General features: G+C 39.3%; 1 protein-coding gene across 2 annotated transcripts in view; it reads right to left on the bottom strand.

Annotated features, from left to right (window-relative positions):
* ADAMTSL1 (ADAMTS like 1) overlaps window positions 1-22,851 on the bottom strand; it is a 904,085-nt gene that overhangs the window by 11,477 nt on the left and 869,757 nt on the right. For both annotated transcript variants that reach the window (XM_078061266.1, XM_078061267.1), the window contains 3 exons: window positions 17,202-17,414; window positions 15,408-15,588; window positions 12,373-12,580 (listed from right to left, as the gene is read on the bottom strand). In XM_078061266.1, coding sequence (XP_077917392.1) covers window positions 12,373-12,580; window positions 15,408-15,588; window positions 17,202-17,414 — 602 coding nt within the window. The remainder of the gene's footprint in view (window positions 1-12,372; window positions 12,581-15,407; window positions 15,589-17,201; window positions 17,415-22,851) is intronic.

Below are 22,851 nucleotides of genomic sequence, written 5' to 3'. Positions count from 1 at the left end.
CTATCCTGTGCATCTCATGCTTTCCCTCCTCTTAGGTTACACTACCCTTTTAAGTGCCAGATCAACATCCAACTGCTGAATGAAAATATCTAATGGGATATTTCACAAATAATACTAAACAGGTTTGAAACAATTTCTTACCCAATTCACCCTCTTATTTCTGTTTTCCTACCTAGTTCAGTCCATTTATAAATGTGTCAGCTTCTTCCTCATCTGTGATATCCAAGCACTACTGAAGCCATGTGAATCAAATTTTCATAGAATCTATGAGGTCTCTCCATTGCCTTCATTTCTATCAGCACCATTTCTCCAGTAGTTTCTCTTTGTCCACTCTTGTCACTTCTCGATACTATGCTGCTAAATATATAATCTTTTAAAAGTCAAACAAGGTGGCATTCATAATAAAATCCAAACTCCTCATAGAGCATACTAGATTAGATTACTCATGATCTGGCACCTGTTTTCCAGCCACATTTATATTTCTAACATTCTGGGGCTGCTTTCAGTTTCATTCCTTCACACATGCTTGAATGGAACACATTCCCCACCCAAGACAGGTGAAAAAGAAAGTTGAATTATTACATGAAGCCAGATTGTTAGAGCTGAGAAAGTGGTCTTAGACACCAGCATGGTTTCCATAGACTTCAAAGAAGTAGGCACATGAAAGAACATATATTTGCATGACACTATTCCAAAAGGATTTTCTTGTCAGAAACCATTACCATTTTCATTCTCACAAGAGTGGAATGTGGAGGTTTGGAGGGCATCCATAGCTTGAAGCACATCCCAACACTATCACCAATAGGAAAATACCAACAGGATTGTGAGATCAAGCAGTACCCTCTAACTTGTAATACTTCAAATCTTGCTACTCTTTCTTTAAAAAAGCTTTTAGAAATCCAGCATGGATGAATAAAGATAGATCAACATTGTGAGAAACTTCAAAAAGAGATAGAAAATACCAAATAGAAGTGAAAGCTGAAGAACACAGTAACTAAAGCTGATAAATATAATAGAGGGGTTCTGAAGCAGAAGGACCAGTCATCTCAAAAATAGGCAGTGGAACTCATCCAATCACAGGAGCAAAAAGAATGAAATAACTGCCTGAAGATAGTTTACAGGACAACAGCAAATGGACCAATATTTGCTTCAAAGAGGATGCAGAAGGAACAGAGAGAAAAAGGAGAAGAAAACTTCTTAAGAAATCTAACCTGGGGAAGGAAGGAACCAGATAATCAGATCCAGGAAACCCCAAGAATTCCAAAGAAGATGAATCTTAAGAGGCCCACACCAAGACCTATTATAAATAACATGTCAAAATTTAAAGATAAGGAGACTATTAAAAGTAGTAAGAAGAAAAAAAAAAAAACCCCACAACCTGTTACATACAAGGGAACCCTGATAAGACTATCAGGGTTTTCTCCAATTTTTTTTTTTAGCAAAAACATTGAATATACTGTGTCATTGTCGTCTCACCTGCTGAAAGAAAAAAACTCCCAACTGAGAATACTCTACCTGGCAAAGTTATTATTTAGAACTGAGGGAGAGAGAAAGTTTTTCAGACAGGCCAAAGCTAGAGGAGTTCACAATTAGCCAGCCTTAAAACAAATGTTAGAAGAAGATATCATATGTCAATTATATTTCAATTAAAAAATAAAAACATCTTCAGTAGCAAAAGAAATCTCACAAGAAGATATTCAATTTTAAAAACATTTACATAAGAATGCATAATATAAACAAAAAATGTCAAAGGGTCAGCTTCACACTAAAACCAAAGGGCACTAATTAGTAACTAGAAAACATGAAAGTAAAAACTCGCTGGTAAAGATAAATATATAGAAAAGGTAGTGGATTAATACTTATAAACCTAGTATGAAGTACAAAAGACAAAAGTAAAAATAACTCAACTGCAATAATTAATTAGTTAAGGGATCACAGGAGAAAAAGATGTAAAATATCACATCAAAAACAAAATGGGGAGAGAGTAAAAAGGTAGAGCTTTAGAATGGAATCAAACAAGTTGGTATCAACTTAGAATAGATTGTTATAGGTATGTTGTTATATGTACACCTCATGGTAACCACAAAGCAAAAGCCTATGGTGGATACACACAAGATAAAGAAATCTAAGCATATCAATAAAGTCATCAAACCACAAAGGAAGAAAGGAAGAGATAGGAACTATAAAAAAAGCAGTAAGTACACACATACCAATTATGTTAAGTGTAAATCAATTATAAATGCTCTAATTAAAAGACGGAGGGTGATTTAATGGATAAAAAAAACCAAGACCTATCTAAATGCTGCCCATAAGAGCCTCACTTCAGAAGTAAAGACACACACTGGAAGTGAAGGGATGGAAAAGATAATCCATGTAAATGGAAACCAGAAGAAAGCAGGGGTAGCTATACTTAGAGCAGACAAAATACACTGTAGTACAAAGATTGGCATTACATAATGATAAAGAGGTCAATCCAGCAAGAGGATATATCATTTGTAAATACTTATACACCCAACATAGGAGTACCTAAATATATAAAGCAAATATTAACAGATCTAAAGGGAGAAATTGACAGTAATACAATAATAGTAGGGGACTTTAACACCCCACTTACATGAGTAATATGTCCTAAATGAAAGAACAAGTTGTTTCTTTGAAAAAAACAAGACAAAACCACAGATGAAAAGCTAAATGAGTTCAAAGTAATGGTGGTACAGATACTAGACTTGAGAAAAGAGTTGAGCTCAGGGAGAATTTCAACAAAAAGAAAATATAAAAAAAAAAACAACTCAAGCACTGAAATGAAAAATACACTAAAGAGAATCAACAGATTAGAAAATGCAGAATGGTTCAGAGATCTGGAAGATAGGGTAATGGAAGCAACCAAGCTGAAGAGCAATTTTAAGTGAGGATCCCAGAAGGAGGGGACAGAAAACTTCCCAGACATCTAAGTCTAGGAAGCAGATCCCCAAATAAGATGAATCTAAGGAGGTTCACACCAAGACATGCAATAATTAAAATGGCAAAGATTAAAGATAAAGAATCTTAAAAAAAGCAAGAGAAAAGCAAACTGTTATATACAAGGGAAATCTCATAAGGCTGTCAGCTGATTTTTTTAGCAGAAACTTTGCAGGTCTAAAGAGCATGGCATGATATATTCAAAGTGCTGAAAGGAAAAAAAAAATCTACAACAAAGAATACTTGGCAAGGTTATTGTTGAGAATTGAAGGAGAAAAAGAGAGTTTTCCAGGCAAAATTTAAAAGCATTCATCACCAATAAATCAGCCTTACAAGAAACACTAAAGGGAATTTTTTAAGTGGGAAGAAGGGGCCATACTAGAAAAAAACTTCAGTGGTAAAAATGAACATATAGTAAAGGTAGTAGATAATTACTTATAAAGCCAGTGTGGAGGTTAAAACATAAAAGTAGTAAAATCATAATTATCTACAAAAATTAGTCAAGGGATACACAAAATAAAAAGATGTAAAATATGATATAAAATGTGGAGGGGGAATAAAAATTTAGTGGCTTTAGGATGTGTTTGAATTTAAGCGACCATCAAATTAATATAGACTGCTATACACCTAAGATGTTATATATGAATTCAATGGTAACTACAAATTAAAAACCTAACATGTATACACAAAAAACAAAGAGGAAGGAATCCAAGCATAACACTGAATAATGCCATCAAACTATAAGGAAAGAGAGCAGAAGATGAAAGGAACAGAAAAGAACTAGAAAACCAAAATGGCAATAAGTACATACCTATCAGTTATTAAGTGTAAGAGGACTGAATGTTCCAACAGAAAGAATAGTGTGATTGAATGGATTAAAAAAAAACCTATCTATATGCTGTCTACAAGAGACTCACTTCAGACCAAAAAACATGGGCTGAAAGTGAAGGAATGGAAAAAGATATATCAGACAAAACAGACTTTAAAACAAAAAGTATAGCAAGAGACAAAGAAGGGCATTATGTAATGATAAAAGGATTAATCCAACAAGATGATGTGACAATTGTAAATATGTATTCACCCAACATAGGCGCATAAAAGTATATAAAACAAATATTAACAGACATAAAGGGAAAAATTGACAGTAATACAATAATAGTAGGGGACTTTAATACTCCACTTACCTCTATGGCTAGATTATCCAGACTGAAAATCAACAAGGAAACAATGGCTTTGAATGACATATTAGGCCAGGTGGGCTTAACAGATATACAGAACATTCCGTTCAAAAACAAAACCAAAAACAAACAAAAAACAATACACATTCAACATTCTCTAGGACAGATAACATGTTAGGCCACAAAACAAGTCTCTATAAATTTAATAAGATTAAAATCCTATCAAGCATCTTTTCCAACCACAATGGTATGAAACTAGAAATCAATTACAATAAAAAAATGGAAAAACAAAGACATGAAGGCTAAACAACATGCTACTAAACATCCAATAGGTCGATGAATAAATTAAAGAGAAAAATCAAACAAAAATAAAACAACAAAGAGGTGAATGAAAATGAAACACAACAGTCCAAAATCTCTGGGACACAGAAAATACAGTTCTAAGAGAAAGTTTATAGTAATATAGGCCTATCATGAGAAACAAGAAAAATCTCAATCTAACCTTATACCTAAAGAAACTGGGCTTTGTTCTTTTTCCAAAGTTAGTAGGAATAAGGATATAATAGAGTGGAAATAAGTGGAAATTAAAAAAAAAAAAGAAAAGATCAACAAAACCAAGAGCTGGTTCTTTGAAAAGATAAATGAAATTGATAAACTTTTACCCAGACTCATCAAGAAATAAAAGGACTCAAAATTAGAAAAAATGCAGAAACTGACACCACAGAAATGCAAAGAATTATAAAGAGAATACTATGAAAAATTAGATGCCAACAAACCTAGAAGAAATGGGTAAATTCCCAAAAATATACAGTCTTCTGAAACTGAATCAGGAAGAAATATAAAATCTGAACAGACCAATTACTAGTAATGAAATTGAATTTGGTAATCAAAAATTCCCAACAAAAAAATTCTACCCAACTTTTAAAGAAGAATTAATACCTATTCTTTTCAAATTATTCAAAAAAAAAAAAATAGAAGAAAAAGGAAAGCTTTCACACTTACTCTACAAGGCCAGCATTACTCTGGTACCAAAACCAGACAAAAGACACTACAAAAAAAGAAAACTACAGGCCAGCATTCCTGGGGAACATAGATGAAAAAAATCCTTGAAATATTAGGAAACCAAATTTAAAACTATATTAAAAAAAGATCATTCACCACAGTTTAGAGGGATTTATTCCAGAGAAGCAAGGGCAGTTCAATATTTGCAAATCACCAATGTGATACATCACAAAATCTTATGATAATCTCAATAGATGCAGGAAAAACATTTCACAAAATACAATATCCATGCATGAGAAAAACTCTCACCAAAGTGGGTTTAGAGGGAATATACGGAATGTACTTCAACATAATAAAAGCCGTGTATGAAAAACCCACAGTTAACATCATGCTCGATGGTAAAAAACTGAAAGCTCTCCCTCTAAGATAAGGAACAAGACAAAGATGTCCACTCTCACCACTTTTATTCAACCTAGTACTGGAAGTCTTAGCTGCAGCAATCAGAGAAGAAAAAGAAATAAATGGAATCTAAATTGGTAAAGAAGAAAGAAAACTCTTCACAGATGACATATAATACCATATATAGAAAACCCTAAAGATGCTACCAAAAGCTATTAGAATAAATTCATAAAGTTACAGGATACAAAATTAATACACAGAAATTGGTTGCTTTTCTATACACTGATAAAGTGGCAGAAAGAAAAATTAAGAAAACAATACCATTTACAATTTCACACACACACAAAAAATCTAGGAATAAATTTAACCAACGAAGTTAAGACCTGTACTCTAAAAACTATGACATTGATGAAAGAAACTGAAGATGACAACTGGAAAGGTATACTATGCTCACAGATTGAAAGAATATTGTTGAAATATCCATAGTACCCAAAGCAATCTACCTATTAAATATAATCCCCATCAAAATATCAATAGCATTTTCCACAGAACTAGAATATTCCTAAAATTTGTATGGAACCAAAAAAGACATTGAATATCCAAAGCAATCTTGAGAGAGAAGAACAAAGCTGGAGGTATCACAATTCCTGATTTTTTTTTTTTTAAGATTTTATTTATTTATTTGAGAGAGAGAGAGTGAGAGAGAGCATGAGAGGGGGGAGGGTGAGAGGGAGACGCAGACTCCCCACTGAGTGGGGAGCCAGATGCGGGACTCGATCCTGGGACTCCAGGATCATGACCTGAGCTGAAGGCAGTCGCTTAACCAACTGAGCCACCCAGGCGCCCTCACAATTCCTGATTTTAAGATACGCTACAAAGCTATAATAATCAAAGCAGTAAGGCACAAAAGTAAACATAAAGATCAACAGAACAGATAGAAAGGCTAGGAATAAACCCACACTTATACGGTCAATTTTCAACAAAGGATACAACAATATACAATGGGGGAAAAGAGGTTTTTTTCAATGAAGGGTGCTGGAAAAAGTGGACAGCTACATGCAAAAGAATGAAACTGGGCCACTTTCTTATATCATACACAAAAATTAACTCAAAATGGATTCAAGGCCTACATTTGAGACTTGAAACTATAAAACTCCTTAAAGAAAACAGGCAGAAATCTCTTGGACATCAACCTTAGGAAGATATTTATGAATATGTATCCTTAGTCAAGAGAAAGGAAAGCCAAAATAAATGATTGAGATTACACCAAAATAAAAAGCTTTTGCACAGTCAAGGAAACCATCAACAAAACAAAAAGGCAACCTAGTGAATGGGAGAAGACATTTGCAAATAATATATCCAATAAGGGGTTAATATCAAAAATAACTTATACAAGTCAATACATACACACAAAACCCATGAAAAAATGGGCAGAGAACCTGAATAGACATTTTGCCAAAGAAGATACACAGATGGCTAACAGACACATGTAAAGATGCTCAACATCATTAATCAGGAAAATGCAAATCAGAACCACAATGAGATATCATCTCATACCTGTCAGAATGCCTAGTATGAAAAAGATAAGAAATAACAAGTGTTGGCAAAGATGTGGAGAAAAGGGAGCCCCTTGTGCATTGCTGGTGAGAATGTAAATTGGTATAACTACTGTGGAAAACAGTATAGGAGATCTCAAAAAATTAAAAATAGAAATGCCATATGATCCAGTAATTCCACTACTGAGTATTTACCCAAAAATCATGAAAACACAAATTCAAAAAGATGTATGCACCTCTATATTTATTGCAGCATTATTTATGGTAGTTAAGATATGGAATCAACCCAAGTGTCCACTGATAGATGAATGGATAAAGATGTGGTATATACCTATACAATGGAATATAACTCAGCCATAAAAAGCAATGAAATCTTGCCATGTGCAACAACATGGACAGACCTAGAGGATATCATGCTATGCGAAACAAAGGAGACAGAGAAAGACAGATACCATATGATTTGACTTAAATGTGGAATCTGAAAAACAAACCAAACCAAACCAAAGCCAGACATTTAAATACAGAGGACAAACTGTTGATAGCCAAAGGGGAGGTAAATGGGGTGATGGGCGAAATAGATGAAAGGGATTAAGAAGTACAAACTTTCAGTTATAAAACACAAATCATGGAGATGAAAAGTACATCATAAAGGAATATAGTCAATAATATTGTAACGTATGGTGACAGCTGGTGACTGCACTTATTGTGGTGAGCATTGAGTAGTGTATAGAATTGTGGGATCACTATGTTGTACACCTGAAACTAATAGAACATTGTATGTCACTATACTTCAATAATAAAAAATAAAATAGCAAAAAAAGTAGGCATAGAGAGAATGTACCTCAACAAAATAATTCCTATGACAAGCCCATAGGTAACATACTCAAAGGTGAAAAGCTGAATGCCTTTCCTCCAAGATCAGAAACAAGACAAGGATGCCCACTTTTGCTACTTTTACTCAATATAGTATAGGCAGTCCTAGTCAGAGCAATTAGTCAAGAGAAAGAAATAAAAGGCATCCAAATTAGAAAGGAAGAAGTAAAACTGTCACTATACGTGCAGATGACATTTTATATAGAAAACCTTAAAGAGCCCCCAAAACCATTTAGAACAAACCAGTCAGTGAAGTTGTAGGATATGCAATCAATAAAAAAAGTCTATTGTATTTCTAGACTAATAACAAATTCAGAGAAATTAAAATAATCCCATTTGTAATTGTATCAAAAAGAAATATCTAGGAATAAATTTACTCAAGGAGGTAAAAGACCTGTAAACTGAAAACTATGACACGAGTGAAAGAAATTGAAGAAGATGTAAGTAGATATTCTGTGTTTGTGGATTGGATGAATCAATACTGTTAAAATGTTCATACTACTCAAAGCATCTACACATTAAATGCAATTCCTGTCAAAATTCCCATGACATTTTTCACAGAAATAGAAAAATCAATCTTAAAATTTGTATGTAACCACAAAAGACCCCAAATAGCCAAAGCAATCTTGAGAGAGAACACAAAAGCTGGAGGCATCATGCTCCCTGCTTACAAACTATTAAAAAGTTATAGTAATCAAAACAGTATGGTTTGGCATAAAACCAGACACACAGGTCAATGGAACAGAATAGAGAGCCCAGAATTAGACCCACATATATATAGTTAATTAATTTATGACAAAGGAGCCCCGAATATACAAGGGAGGAAGGACAGTCTCTTCAATAAATGGTGCTGGGAAAACTGGATAGCCAGATACAAAACAATGAAATTGGACTACTCTTACATCATACAGAAAATTTCACTCAAAATGGATTAAAGACTTGAACATAATTTTTGAAATCACAGAAATCCAAGAACACATAGGCAGTAAGCTCTTTGACATCATTCTTGGCAATTATATTTTGAATCTGACAGGAAAAGCAAAGGCAACATAAGCAAAAGTAAACAAGTGGGACTACATCGGCAAAGGAAACCATCAACAAAATGAAAAGGCAACCTACTGAATGGGAGAAGATATCTGCAAATCATATAAGGGGTTAATATCCAAAATACATAAAGAACTTTTACAACTCAATAGCAGAAAACCAAACAATGCAATTTAAAAAAGGCAGAGGATCTGAATAGACATTTTCCCTAAGAAGACATACAAATGGTCAACAGGTGCATGGAAATGTGCTCAAGGTTACCAAGCATCAGTGAAATACAAATCCAAACCACAGTGGGATATCACCTCATTCCTGTTAGAATAGCCAGTACCAAAAAGACAAGAAATAAATGTTGGTGAGGATGTGGAGAAAAGGGAACCATTATGCACTGTTGGTGAGAATGTAAATTGGTGCAGCCACTATAAAAACCAGTATGTAGGTTCCTCAAAAATTTAAAATAGACCTACCATATCAACCAGCAATTCTATTTCTGGGTATTTATAAAAAAAAAAAAATGAAAACACTAACTTGAAAGATATATGACCCTCATGTTCATTGCAGCATTATTTACAACAGTCAAGATACAGAACAACCTAAGTATCCATCAGTGGATGAATGGATAAAGGAAATGTGGTGTATACACACACACACACACACACACACACACACACACAGAGGAATATTATTTAGCCATAAAAAAGAATGACATCTTTCCATTAGTGATGGCATGTATAGACCTTGAGGGCACAAAAGTCAAATAAGGCAGACAGACAAATACTGTATAATTTCATATGTGAAATTTAAACAACAACCCCTCCCCCCAACCATAATAAATGCAGAGAATAGACTTGGTTGCCAGAGGTGGGGGGTGGGGGTAGGTGAAATATGTGGAAGGGGTCAAAAGGTACAAACTTCCAGTTATAAAGTAAACATGTCCTGGAGATGCAAGGTACAGCATGGTGACTATAGTTAATAATACTGTATTGTATATCTTAAAGTTGCTGAGACTCAATCTTAAAATCACAAGAAAAAGTTTTTTTCTAAGTATGTATGGTGATGGATGTTAGATTTATTGTGATCATTTTGCAATGTATACAAATATCAAATCATGTTATACCCCTGAAATTAATATAATGGGTATATGTCAATTATACCTCAAAAAAAAATTCATTATCTAAGGCTCTGCCCAGACCTGCCATATCAGAATTTGCATTTTTGACAAGATCCACAAGTGATTCACATTAAAGCTTGAGACATACTTGCCTAGAGGGTATTAGAAGAAAGAAGGGGATGAGAATGTTGTTTGAAGGCAAGAAAGGGGGAAGGACCTTTTTTCTCTCTTTTAGAAAAAGTAATCACTGAGAATGATCAACGTGCACGATGTATATCCCCTTTAGTCACCTCAATGATACAATGCAGAAACATCTCCCGTGTGAAGCCAGGTCTGTTCCTAATTGTAATTTCACAAACTGCCAGTAAGCCTTGAAGGCCTAGAAGCAGAGCTGCCTTGGGCAGAATGAAAGCTAGCAGAAGTGGGCTTTTCCAGGTAAGAGAAAGATGATATCCCCCAGGCATCAGAGCAAAAGGGAGCTCATGCCTCTTTGATTATGAAGCACATACATTAGGTCACTGGAAATGAGGGGGGTTGGTAAGGGTGCCAAAAAGGAGCCTTAGGCCGAGTGTGTTGATTGGCCGGTGTTGAGCATTATCCCTGGACTCACCTGGGACACAAATGGCTTATGGATTGCAAGTGAATTCTGTGGCCAGATTTCCTCCAAATAACATTTGATCTTCATTAGAGATGGCCACAGTATATTAACTTAATGGGAAGTTCCAACTGACTGTTTTTCAAAGTACACACCTCGGGGTGGGGACGGAGGAACATGAATGCAGTAATGTGTAGACAGCCAGTTCCAACATGTTTCGAGTTGCTAGCTGCCCAAGACATTCCGTCACATTAGTTTGTACAGTTACACAAAGAATCAAGGGCCTTGTGGTAGTTTTGGGCTGTCCCAGCAGGCCAAGCTTAATGGCATGTTTCAGACACCAACCAATCACAAACTATGTCTGACCAATCAGAATGGTTAGCCTAGCAATTAGTGCCAGCCTCTGACAAACAACAGATGTCACCACACCGTTGGTGGGGTGGGTACTAGCTGATTATCAGCCCTGGCAGGCAGCTCTTAGATGCTAAGTAGGTCCCCGGTAGGTTCTGAACACAGACTTTGAAGGGAACTGCGCATACGCCATTACGTCACTTCCCCCAAGCACCACACTGGATTGTTTTTTCAGTGCCAACAACATTCTAAAACAGAGAAGGGGTCAGATGAGTAGGAAAACTCCTCTCTCTCTAAACAGCCTATGTACCTGCAGTGGGGAAAGCCTAGGCCTCTAATTACAATGCGAATTCCTGACTGGTGCTCAGTCCCACCCAGCCCAGAAATGATGTGAGATCAATGGTAGGGTGACTATCGGCACCTCCCATCCCTCCGAGGCTGCTTCTGTCATGGCATAGTGTCCATCATTGCTCAGGTTTGTTCTTCCCATAGAGAATCTTTAGTTTGTGTAAATTTTTTTAAGTTATAACTAACCATAAAATTTCCTTTTCAAATGGACAGAGTCCTGTGGTTTCTTCCTATTTCCAGAAGAGGCCCCATCCCTACTGGGGTCCTATGAGCCCCCATTTCTGCTGTGTGTTGAGCAAACCTGGGACTTTTTTGGCCATCCTCTGGCTGAGAATTGAGAAAGGAGTTGGTGGTTTCAAAGTGATCCAGCTAGGCTTCAACTCTTCTTGGCTCAGAAGAGTGGTTCTCTACGCTGCCTGCATACCAGAATCTCCCGTGTAGTTTCGAAAATTGCCCATGCTCCGATCCCGCCCCTTAGCAACTGACTTAGAATCTCAGGGAGGTGCAGCCTGGACATTGGTCTTTTAAAGAAGTTTCTCCAGTTTCTAACCCAGTTGAGAACCCCTGGCCCAAAACAACCCTGCACCCCCCAGATGGATCTCACCAGAGCTTTACATCATCACCCATAGGACAACCAGTGGGAAGAGGTAGCCTGACAGAAAATGAGTCTGAAGAAGCGGTTGCTGAAGATTGGCTAATAATCTGATAAAGGGATGAGCTTGGGGCGGGGGGAGGGAAATCAATAGGGAAAGTGTAATGGCTGTGGGACGTATGTTCGTATTAGAGAAGAATCATCAGAAACACTAAGCTTTTGGAAGGACACTGGGCAGGTGAGTTGATTGACAGATGGGATGTGAAAGGTCTGATATCACAGAGGATTGGCAGTGGTGGACTTTTACTTCCTACCGTGGCAGGGTCCGCACCTTTAGATTTATCTTTCAAATAAAATCCCCTCACCTGGCCCCAGCTGGAGAAGGCCCACTCCACGCAGAGCTGTTGATTGCAGGCCTGGGTGTCTACTGGCCGTTTGGCGAGCTGTGTACACAGATCATTGGACACAGGGGTGGAGATCCCAGAGGCTTTCAGCTTCTGGCAGGTCACCCGGCGGGTCTGGACGCCTCCCCCACAGCTCCGGGTACAGGCGGACCAGGAGGTCACCATCCACCTGGGGAGAGGAAGAGCAAAGGGTCAGGCTTGGGCAGAGGAATGATGCCATATGTTCTCAGAAAAAGAGCCTGGGCATCCCCTTATTCTCACCACACAGCTACTAATCTCGGGGCATGATACACATGGAGTGGAAGGCTGAAAATGGTCCCCCAAAAGATTATCTACATCAGATCCCCGGAAGCTGGGAATGTTACCATATTTGGACAAAGGGGCTTTGCAGATATAATTAAGGACTTTGAGATGCAATTATCCTACATTATCTGCCTTCACAAATGTCCTTAGAAGAGAAAGAGAGATTAGAGGAGGAGACAGTGTGACCACCGAGGCAGAGGCTGGAGTGATGTGGCCACGAGCTGAGGGATGCCTGGAGCCACCAGAAGTTGGCAAAGGCTTGAGAAAGTGGCAAGGGGTGCAGCCCTGCTGACATCTTGATTGTGGATTTCTGGCCTTCCAAACTGTGAGAAAATAAATGTCTATTCTTTTCAGCCACCATGTTTGTGGTAATTTGCAGCCACAGAAAACAAATACCCTTTGGAAATTGACTGCAAAGGTGCATCTTGAAAGAGTGGTCTGAACATCACTTGTCTCACTCGTGACGCTGGCCCCCAAGGCTGCGAGCCTGCAGAGGGAATGCTCTGGGAAGACAGTCCTTTAGCTAGTTATGCTGCACTGTGGTTGTGGGACTTCCTGAACCGTCCAAGTGCATGGCAGAAGGGGGACAGTCTCCTAGGGAAGTCAGATCCACACTGTGTCTCTGGCTCTCCCCTGAGTCAGTGTTTTATCTGCTAGTACTCATTCTCTCTTCTACCTTCGGTAACCCATGTCTCACTGGATTTTGTTGAATCCCTGAGAAATAGGCAAAGTTCCTTCTGGCTTCGTGGAGCAGTTTCCCATGAGTCACAGCGCACAGGCCTTACACCTCCTCGAGGGCTACATATGTGGAGCATGTCCTTTCTCAGGATGTTAGGTTCTGGCCACAATTTGGATCGTCAGAAGTGAGACTGACCAGGACTGCACAAATGGCTTGTCTCATAAAGCCAAGCTGGAATTTGGGAAACATGCTGGAATCCTTGGTCCAGATACAAACCCGTAGGGGCTCTCTGCGAATGTTTACACCGTGGGCTAGTTCTCAAAGAAAAGGGGAAAGGGGGACAGTTTGGGGGAAACGGAAAAGCCTTGGGGTGTTCCAGCCATCTTATTCAATCTAGGGAAAAAGACCATTCTTGGGTTTTAATGCCTGAGACAAAGTTTATCTAAATGAAATGGCGGAACGATCACCTGGGTCAAAGCAGGACTCTCCGGCCCTGTTCAGAGACAACCAGGGCGATCCTTGTTTTGTTCAGAGAAGGCTGCTGAGGTGCCCAAGAAGCCTGGCAGGGAAACCAGTCAAAGGAGAGGCAAGTAGCAGAGACAGGGAGCAAATTCCTTTTGAATCTGGATCTGTGACTTATTTAGTTTGATGGAACCCCCCTGATCCATTGGCCCTGGAGAGAGATGACTGTGTGCAGATCTCCAACCCCCAGGAGCAGAGCCACTTAGGAAGCAGGCACGAGGTGGTGTAAAGCTCCTGGGGGCACTGAAACCCAAGCCGACATGGCCATTATTTCATTTGCAGAAGTAAATGAGCCTGATTGACTCTGACCATCACCGCAGCAAATCAAAAAGTCCTTGGCACGTCCGAAACTTCGTCTTCATTTCAAATAGCTTGGTGAGGGCAGTCTTCCAGCCCCTTATATCCCTGGTGAATGTCAGGCCTGCATTTCAATCAACTTTTATTTCCAAATATACATTTCAGCAATTTTTCAGGAGCTGGGGTGGGGGGTTTGAGAAAGGCGAGGTATGGCTATGTTATAGTTCAGGAAGGGTATAAAAGGACATTAATCATTCCCATGGAAACCTTCCCGTCAGCAAGTCAAACTGCTGATATTAATGAGCGTGTTTCATATTTCATTGAGTCTCTCCTGGTTTCAGCTGCTCCTTGTGACTCAGCTGGCAAAACACAAAGCGGGTGCCTGAGCAGTACGTGAAAGTCCCACGGACAGGTAGGAAGGGGGCATCCTGAGGCCCAGCCAAGTCCCCCCAGGCTCAGGATGCCATGCTGGTGCCAGCTCTGCACCCATCCATTATCCCTTTAGCGACTGCCTGCAAACTGGGGGAAGGGTGCTCTGTGGGACTCACAGCTTCTCAAAGCTGTAAGGGGCAGAGACGGTGGGTGTCATTCTGGGGCCAGAGGCAGAGGACGTATATCCAACATGGAGGCCACTATAGAAAAGGAAGATTTGTTTTGACTTCCGCAGGATGCAACCCCCTTCGAAGAAAAGAAAGAGCAGCAGGGAGAGGGAGAGGGAGAAGCAGGCTCCCCACTGAGCGGGGAGCCCGATGCGGGACTCGATCCCAGGACCCTGGGATCACGACTGGAGCCGGAGGCAGACACCCAATGACTGAGCCACCCAGGCGCCCCTAGGGAGCAAATTTCTTATTGCAGGATGCCAGCGAGCTCTGGCTAGGGCCTGGGATGTTCCTGCTCCTTGAACAGACCTCCTCAGGCACTTGGGATGCCCCAGGCAGTCCTCAGCCCGCTGAGTGGTGAGGGAGCAAGCTGCCGAGGGAGGAGGCCCATTCTGAGGGATATTTTCTGCAGGGTGGAGAGGCCCGGCAAGTCGGGGCCTAGAGAAAAGAACAGTGCCTTGGATGGCAGGCCCCCTCGCCCGCACTCCGTGTCTCTCCCTCCGCAGTACTGGACAGAGGCTGGCCACCGACTTGACTAAAAGCCAGGGCCCAGCGTTGGGGTCGGGGAGGCCTGAGCCCGTGCCTGCCACACTCACCGAGAAGGACAGTCTCTCCGGTTGCAGGCGACGGGCTGCACAGCAGGGCGCACCTTCCCGGCACAGTGAGTGGGGCTGACCTCTGTGCTGTTCAGGAGACACCGCAGGCGGGGCTGCTGGACGCCCCTGTTACCGCAGGAGGCCGAGCAGGCTGCCAGTCTGTCCACAGACCACCAGTAATCTGTCACAGGAGGAGCATCGGCGGTGAGGAGAGGATTGCATGCTTTAGTGCCCATGCTCTGTGCGCACGAGGAGCTCTCGAGAGTGACACTCTGTCCTTCGGTGGGCTCCCTTCCCAACTTAGGTAGCCAAGTGGCATGGCGTCTAGGAGCCTCAGTCGGCTTATCCATGAAGTGAGTACAAGACCCCTACCTTGCAAAGTTACTGTGACGACTGGATATAAGGAAAGCAAAGGGCGGAGCCCGGGGACGGGCACATACAGAGTACTTAACCAGTGGCTGTAGTCCTTATGCTTAAATACACTTCCCAAGTACTTTTTCTTCCTAGTGGGTCACCAGAAAGTGACTTTCTTTTTCAACAAAGAGATATAAAAATATCAGAGATACTTAACAATCACATTTGTACGTGCACATTTGAGTTGAACTTTGGAAATGTTACCAAAAAAACAGCCTACCCAGAGAGCACTCATTTACATGTGACAATGACGTCAGGAAGAAATTCAATTTCTGTGGATTTTCTATCTGGGGGTCTGGGACTCACTGGTAGGAAAGCTGTTAAAAGTAACTGTGGGCTGGTAAACTGTGAGTGCTTATTTGCAAGGTCGTAGATTACAAATCTTGCAGATGGGCACTGGCTTCTGGTTTCCAGCAGAGAATGGCGGGTTGGCAAGAAAATGCAACATTGACTTTCCTGTCCAGAAAGCCAAATGGCAGGGGAGGATGTTTAAGGGGGAGAACCCATTTGCTCCCTCCTCGTGTGCTACAGTGGCACAAAATTCTGGCCCTTCCCGCAGAATCCCCCATTTTAGAATGCATGCAATAGAATTTTCCTTTCCCTAAAAATAGTCACCCATGGGCCACAGGGAGAAATAGCCTATGGAAAACTTGAAAGCCTCACTTAGTTTCTATAACAAGGCCCAGTCTGGGTTTGTTTCCCACTGTTTTGGGTTCATTCACAACCTTTTCCTGGTGTAGCTAAAGCCAGGCTTCTCCCAAGGGCTTTCTGACCCGCCTGTGTTCCTGGAAGGTTAATGCACAAACCACAGGAAAGGTGCCTGCAAAACACTTAGCACATGACTGCAGCTGAAGACTCGTTAGCCCCATAAGCAGGTCCTGGCAGCGGCCTGACTCTCCCGGAGAGAAGGCAATAGCCAAGCAGTTCGGATCAAGAGGTATTTTTTTTTTTAACCAAACCAACAGAGAAAACTTGCATTAGTTTAACAGGCTACTTTGCACGCATGCATGTGTGTGCTTGCATGCATGTAGGGGTGTGTGTGTGTGTGTGTGTGTGTGTGTGTATGTGTGATTCTTATTAGTTCAGCAAGCATAAATGAAACTTTCTTGGCTTTGCTATATCATGATGTTTCCTTGGCCCTCAGTGGTAGCAACATGATGAAGCAGAAGGGCCCACTGACTTTTCCAGATTCTGCTGGGATGGAGCCTGGTGGCTCTTCTGAAGGGCCTCATTGTACGGAGACATGGTTCCGCTTTGATTTTCATGCTCTAGGAGCCACTGAGATCAGAAATCACTTTGTTTTACTAGAGAATTAGATTCTCAGGTGGACTTTCTTATTCAAGAACTAAGCCTGGCTCCAAAGCCTGAAGGGTTTCTTACCTTGGATCACCAAAGAGGCCTTCTGCACGAGCATTCCTGCCTCATTCTGAGCAAGGCAGCTGAATTCCCCTTGAGACCCGCCACTAAGGTTTGCAACCTGAAGAATCTGTCCAGCTGCCAAGATATGATGTGTCAGTCCTGGGACAGTGGCGACTGGCTGATCACCATGGAACCAGGTGATATTGGGGGTAGGGTGACCTTTGATGGGACAGCCTAGAAGGAGAGGATGAAAGAGAGAGAAGCCATTAATAAAGTGAAATGGGGATATATATCTGACAAGTTGTTTTAGTGTCTCTGTGGCTTAGAAGCCACACATACGGTGTAGTCTCCTTACCGATGGCATTTTTCTTATGTGTGCCATTTCCAGGCCAGTAGATGTTTCTACTCAGGAATTCTGGGAAGGTGACTATTATTCATTCAATTAAGGAAAAATTCTTGGAGTACACAAAGTGCCTGTTTCTATGTCCTTGTATGAACTTTTAAAAAAATGAAGCAATTAATATTCACTCATTGAACATTTTTCAAGTTAATTAGTTCCTATACTGATTTTATACTAAAGAAATCACTTCTTCAAATGCAGTGAATTGGAAAAAAAATGCTACATAGTAATAGTTAAGAATCAAATTTTAAGTGGTAAAAGTCTAATATTTGCCACTGTTTTACTGTGTATGTGGTTTTCAAGCCAAATTTTTTCAACAGAATCTAGGAAAACAATTGTAAACACTGATTTCATTTTTCTGTCAGTCAAGAACCTTGGCCTTCTAACAACTCTTACCAAGCCTGCATTGGACATGTACCTATCTATGTAGTCACTGAACATACTCTGATACATTAAAATTCTAAAATATTAAACTTAGATATTGTGTCTACCCAAGGTTTGTAGCAGAGAATTACTAAGGTAAACTGATTGCAGTTGTAAGAAAAAACCAAGTTTCTCTAAATTCAGAGTACTTGCTGAATTTGCTGTTGTGTCCTCAACAACTTAGCTTTCACAGAATTTATTTGGAAGTTTACTTTTTATTTTTTTAATTTAAATTTTAGGTAGTTAACATACAGAGCAATATTGGTTTCAGGAGTAGAATTCAGTCATTCATCACTTACATACAATACTCAGTGCTCATCATCACAAATGCCCTCCTTAATGTCCATCACCATCTAGCCCATGCACCACCCACCTCCCTCCATCAACCCTGTTTGTTTTCTATCATTAGGAGTGCCTTTTAGCTTGTTTCCCTCTCTCCTTCTTTTCTCCCTTCCCATATGTTCATCTGTTTTCTTTATTAAATTCCACATCTGAGTGAGATCCTATAGTATCTGTCTTTCTCTGACTGACTGATTTCACTTAGCATAATACACTCTAGCTCATCCATGTCGTTGCATATGGCAAGATTTCATTCTTTTTAATGGCTGAGTAATATTCCATTGTTTGTGTGTGTGAGTGTGTGTGTGTACCACCTCTTCTTTACCCATTCATCAGTGGATGGACATTTGGGCTCTCTCCATAGTTTGGCTATTGTTGATAATGCTGCTATGAACGCTGGGGTGCATGTATCCCTTCGAATCTGTGTTTTTGTATCCTTTGGGTAAATACCTAGTAAGTAGTGCAATTGATGGATCATAGGGTAGTTCTATTTTTAACATTTTGAGGAAATTCTCTACAGTGGCTGCACCAGTTTGCATTCCCACCAACAGTGCAAGAGGTTCCCCTTTCTCTGCATCCTTGTCAACATCTGTTGTTTCTTGTGTTGTAATTTTAGCCATCTTGACAGGTGTAAGATGATATCTCATAGTGGTTTTGATTTGTATTTCCCTGATGATGAGTGTTGTATCTGGTAGTTATGTGGATGTCTTTTTGGAAAAGTGTCTATTCATGTCTTCTGCCCATTTCTTAACTGGGTTATTTATTTTTTGGGTGTTGAGTTTGAGAAGTTCTTTGTAGATTTTGGATACTAACCCTTTGTTAGATATGTTGTTTGCAAATATTTTCTCCCATTCTGTAGGCTGTCTTTTAGTTTTGTTGTTTCCTTTGCTGTGCAGACGCTTTTTATCTTGATGAAGTCCCAATAGTTCATTTTTGTTTTTGTTTCCCTTGCCTGTGGTGACTTGTCTAGTAAGAAATTGCTATGGATAAGGTCAAAGAAGTTTCTGCCTTTGTTCTCCTTTAGGATTTTGATGGTTTCCTGTCTCACATTAAGGTCTTTCATCCATTTTGAATTTATTTTTGTGTATGGTATAAGAAAGTGGTCCAGCTTCATTCTTCTGCATGTTGCTGTCCAGTTTTCCCAACACCATTTGTTGAAGAGACTCTTTTTTCTATTGGATATTCTCTCCTGCTTTGTCGATGATTAGTTGACCATATAGTTGTGGGCCCATTTCTGGGTTCTCTATTCTGTTCCATTGATCTGTGTGTCTGTTTTTGTGTCAGTACCATACTATCTTGATGACTACAGCTTTGTAATATATTTGAAATCCAGAATCATGAGGCCTCCAGTTTTGTTTTCGTTTTTCAGAATTGCTTTGGCTATTTGGGATCTTTTGTGGTTCCATACAAATTTTAGGACTGTTTGTTCTAGCTCTGTGAAAAATGCTGGTGGTATTTTGATGGGGATTGCATTAAATGTGTAGATTGCTTTGGGTAGTATAGCCATTTTAACAATGTTCTTCCAATCCATGAGCATGGAATGCTTTCCCTTTCTTTGTGTCCTTTTCAATTTCTTTCATATGTGTTCTATAGTTTTCAGAGTATAGATCTTTTACTTCTTCTTTTCTTAGAATGCATCTTTCTTTTTATTATTTAAATTCAATTAGCCAACATATAGTACATCATTAGATCTTTTACTCCTTTAGTTAGAATACTTTTAGGTATATTATTATTTTGGTGCAATTGCAAATGGGATCAATTCCTTGATTTCTTTTTCTGCTGCTTTGTTATTGGTATATAAAAATGGAACAGATTTCTGCACACTGATTTTTTTTATTATGTTATGTTAATCACCATACATTACATCATTAGTTTTTGATGTACTGTTTCATGATTCATTGTTTGCGCATAACACCCAGTGCTCTATGCAGAACATGCCCTCTTTAATACCCATCACTGGGCTAACCCATCCCCCAACCCCCCTCCCCTCTAGAACCCTCAGTTTGTTTCTTAGAGTCCATAGTCTCTCATGGGTCATCTCCCCCTCCGATTCCCCCCCCCCAATTTTATATCCTATGACTTTGCTGAATTTATGTATGAGTTCTAACAATTTTTTGGTGGAGTCTTTTGCGTTTTCTACATAGAGTGTCATGTCATCTTTAGATAGATAGTGAAAGTTTGACTTCTTCTTTGCCAATTTGGATGATTTTTATTTCTTTTTGTTGTCTGATTGCTGAGGTTAAGTCTTCCCTTACTCTGTGAAATAGTAATGGTGTGAGTGGACATTCTTGTCTTGTTCCTGACCATAGGGGAAAGGCTCTCAGTTTTTTCCCACTGAGGATGATACTAGCTGAGTCTTTCATATATGGTCTTTATGATGTTGAGGTATGTTCTATCTATCCCTACTTTGTTGAGGGTTTTTATCAGGAAAGGTTGCTGTATTCTATGAAGCCAGCATTACCTTGATTCCAAAACCAGACAAAGATTCCACTAAAAAGGAGAATTACAGGCCAATATCCTTGATGAACATGGATGCAAAAATTCTCAACAAAATACTAGCAAATTGAATTCAACAGTACATTAAAAGAATTACTCACCACGATCAAGTAGGATTTATTTCTGGGATGCAAGGGTGGTTCAATATTTGCTAATCAATCAATGTGATACACCATATTAGTAAAAGGAAGAATAAGAACCATATGATCCTGTCAATATATAGATGTTTAAAACATATGATAAATCATTCAAAATTAAAGATAGTGGTGGCTTTCCCTCAATTCAGTTAAAAAATATTGATTTTGTGTCTACTGTTCTGGGATAGATAAGATAGGACTATCTTCCCTCTTGCAAGGAGATCCTAGCTGGTATTGGATAAAAAACAAAGCACACTAATAAAACTGAGATGTAAGGCAGAAAATGATGAGATCTGTGAGACAAAAGAATGGCTACCTGCATGGATGTGTGTGCCTATGGATCTGTAAGAGAAGGAATTTTCCAATGTTGGCTTGTTTTCTATTCTGGGGGAAACACTGTTAGAATTTGTATAGGATGCGGGGTTAACACAGGAAAGGTTCTTAGAGATTGTCTAGCCTAATGCCGGAGGAGGAAACTGAGGCCCAGAGATGTTAAGACGCTTTCCTAAGATCAAGTGACAGGCCTTCTGATTCCTTGCCTTGTGTTCTTTCCTCTATACCTGCTGCTTGTTCAGGTGGGCACCAGCAATTTATCTAGGCATCTTGTTATCCCCTTCCTTTGCTCATTCCTTTTGTCCCTCCGCCCCCCCCCCTTTTTTTTTTAACATTTTCACACTAATTGTTTGGTTAAAGTGCTTGAAGCAGACTACTTTGAAGGGCCCTGGAAAAATAATGCTAAAATTGACTGTAAGAAGTTCTTTATGGGATATCATTGGTACAGAACCCCGTTCTTCATTCCTCCCTGCATTGACTCATTTTGCCATATAACTTTGCAGTGGCCTTCGATGATGGGTGGGCTGTAATTTCCTACCTCCTGATTTGGGGTTTGGCCATGTAACTACTTTGGCCAATAAAATGAGTCAGATGTTACACTAATAATCTGAAAGAGAAATTAAGAAAACAATTCCATTTATAACAGTATCAAAAAGAATAAAATACTTAAGAATAAATTTAACCAAGGAGATGAAAAACGTGTACCCTGAAAACTACGAAATGTTGCTAAAAAATTTAAAACATAAATGGAAAGCTATGTCATGTTCATGGATTAGAAAACTTAATATTGTGAAGATGTTAATACCCCCAAGTGAACTATAGATTCAGTACAATCCCTATTAAAATCTCAGTGACTTTTTCTTCTTTTATTTTTTTGTAGAAATAGAAAAGTCCATCCCTAACCCTCAAGGATACTGAATAGCCAAAACAATTTTGAAAAAGAAGAACAAACTTGGGGGTTTCACACTTCCTGATTTCAAAACTTAGTACAAATCTATAGTAATTGAAACATTATAGTACTGGTATAAAGACAAACATATAGACCAATAGAATAAAATAGAAAGCCCCCAAATAAACTCTTGCTTATATGGTCAAAGGATTTCCAACATGGATGCCAGGACCATTTAATTGTGCTGGGAAAACGAGATAGCCACATGCAAGAAAATGAAGTTATAGCTTTACCTTACACCATGTACAAAAATTAATTCAAAGGGATCAAAAACTTAAACCTTAGAGTTAAATGTATAAAACTCTTAAAAGGAAACATAAGCAGAAGCTTCATGATATTGGATTTGGCAACGAGTTCTTGGATATGATCCTAAAAACCCAGGGCAACAAAGAATAAACTGACATCATCAAAATTGAAAGCTTTTGTGCATCAGAGGACACCATCACCAGAGTGAAAAGGCAACCCACAGAATGGGAGAAAATATTTGCAAATCACAGATTTGATAATGGATTAATGTCCAGAATATATAAAGAATTCCTACAACTCAACAACAAATATAAACAGCCAAACTAAAAAATGGGCAAAAGACTTCAA

The sequence above is a fragment of the Halichoerus grypus genome, chromosome 14 (genome assembly GCF_964656455.1).
Source record: "Halichoerus grypus chromosome 14, mHalGry1.hap1.1, whole genome shotgun sequence".
Taxonomy (NCBI): Eukaryota; Metazoa; Chordata; class Mammalia; order Carnivora; family Phocidae; genus Halichoerus; species Halichoerus grypus.
The sequence above is the reverse complement of the archived record's forward strand: the minus strand, read 5'-3'. Positions and strand labels throughout refer to the sequence as shown.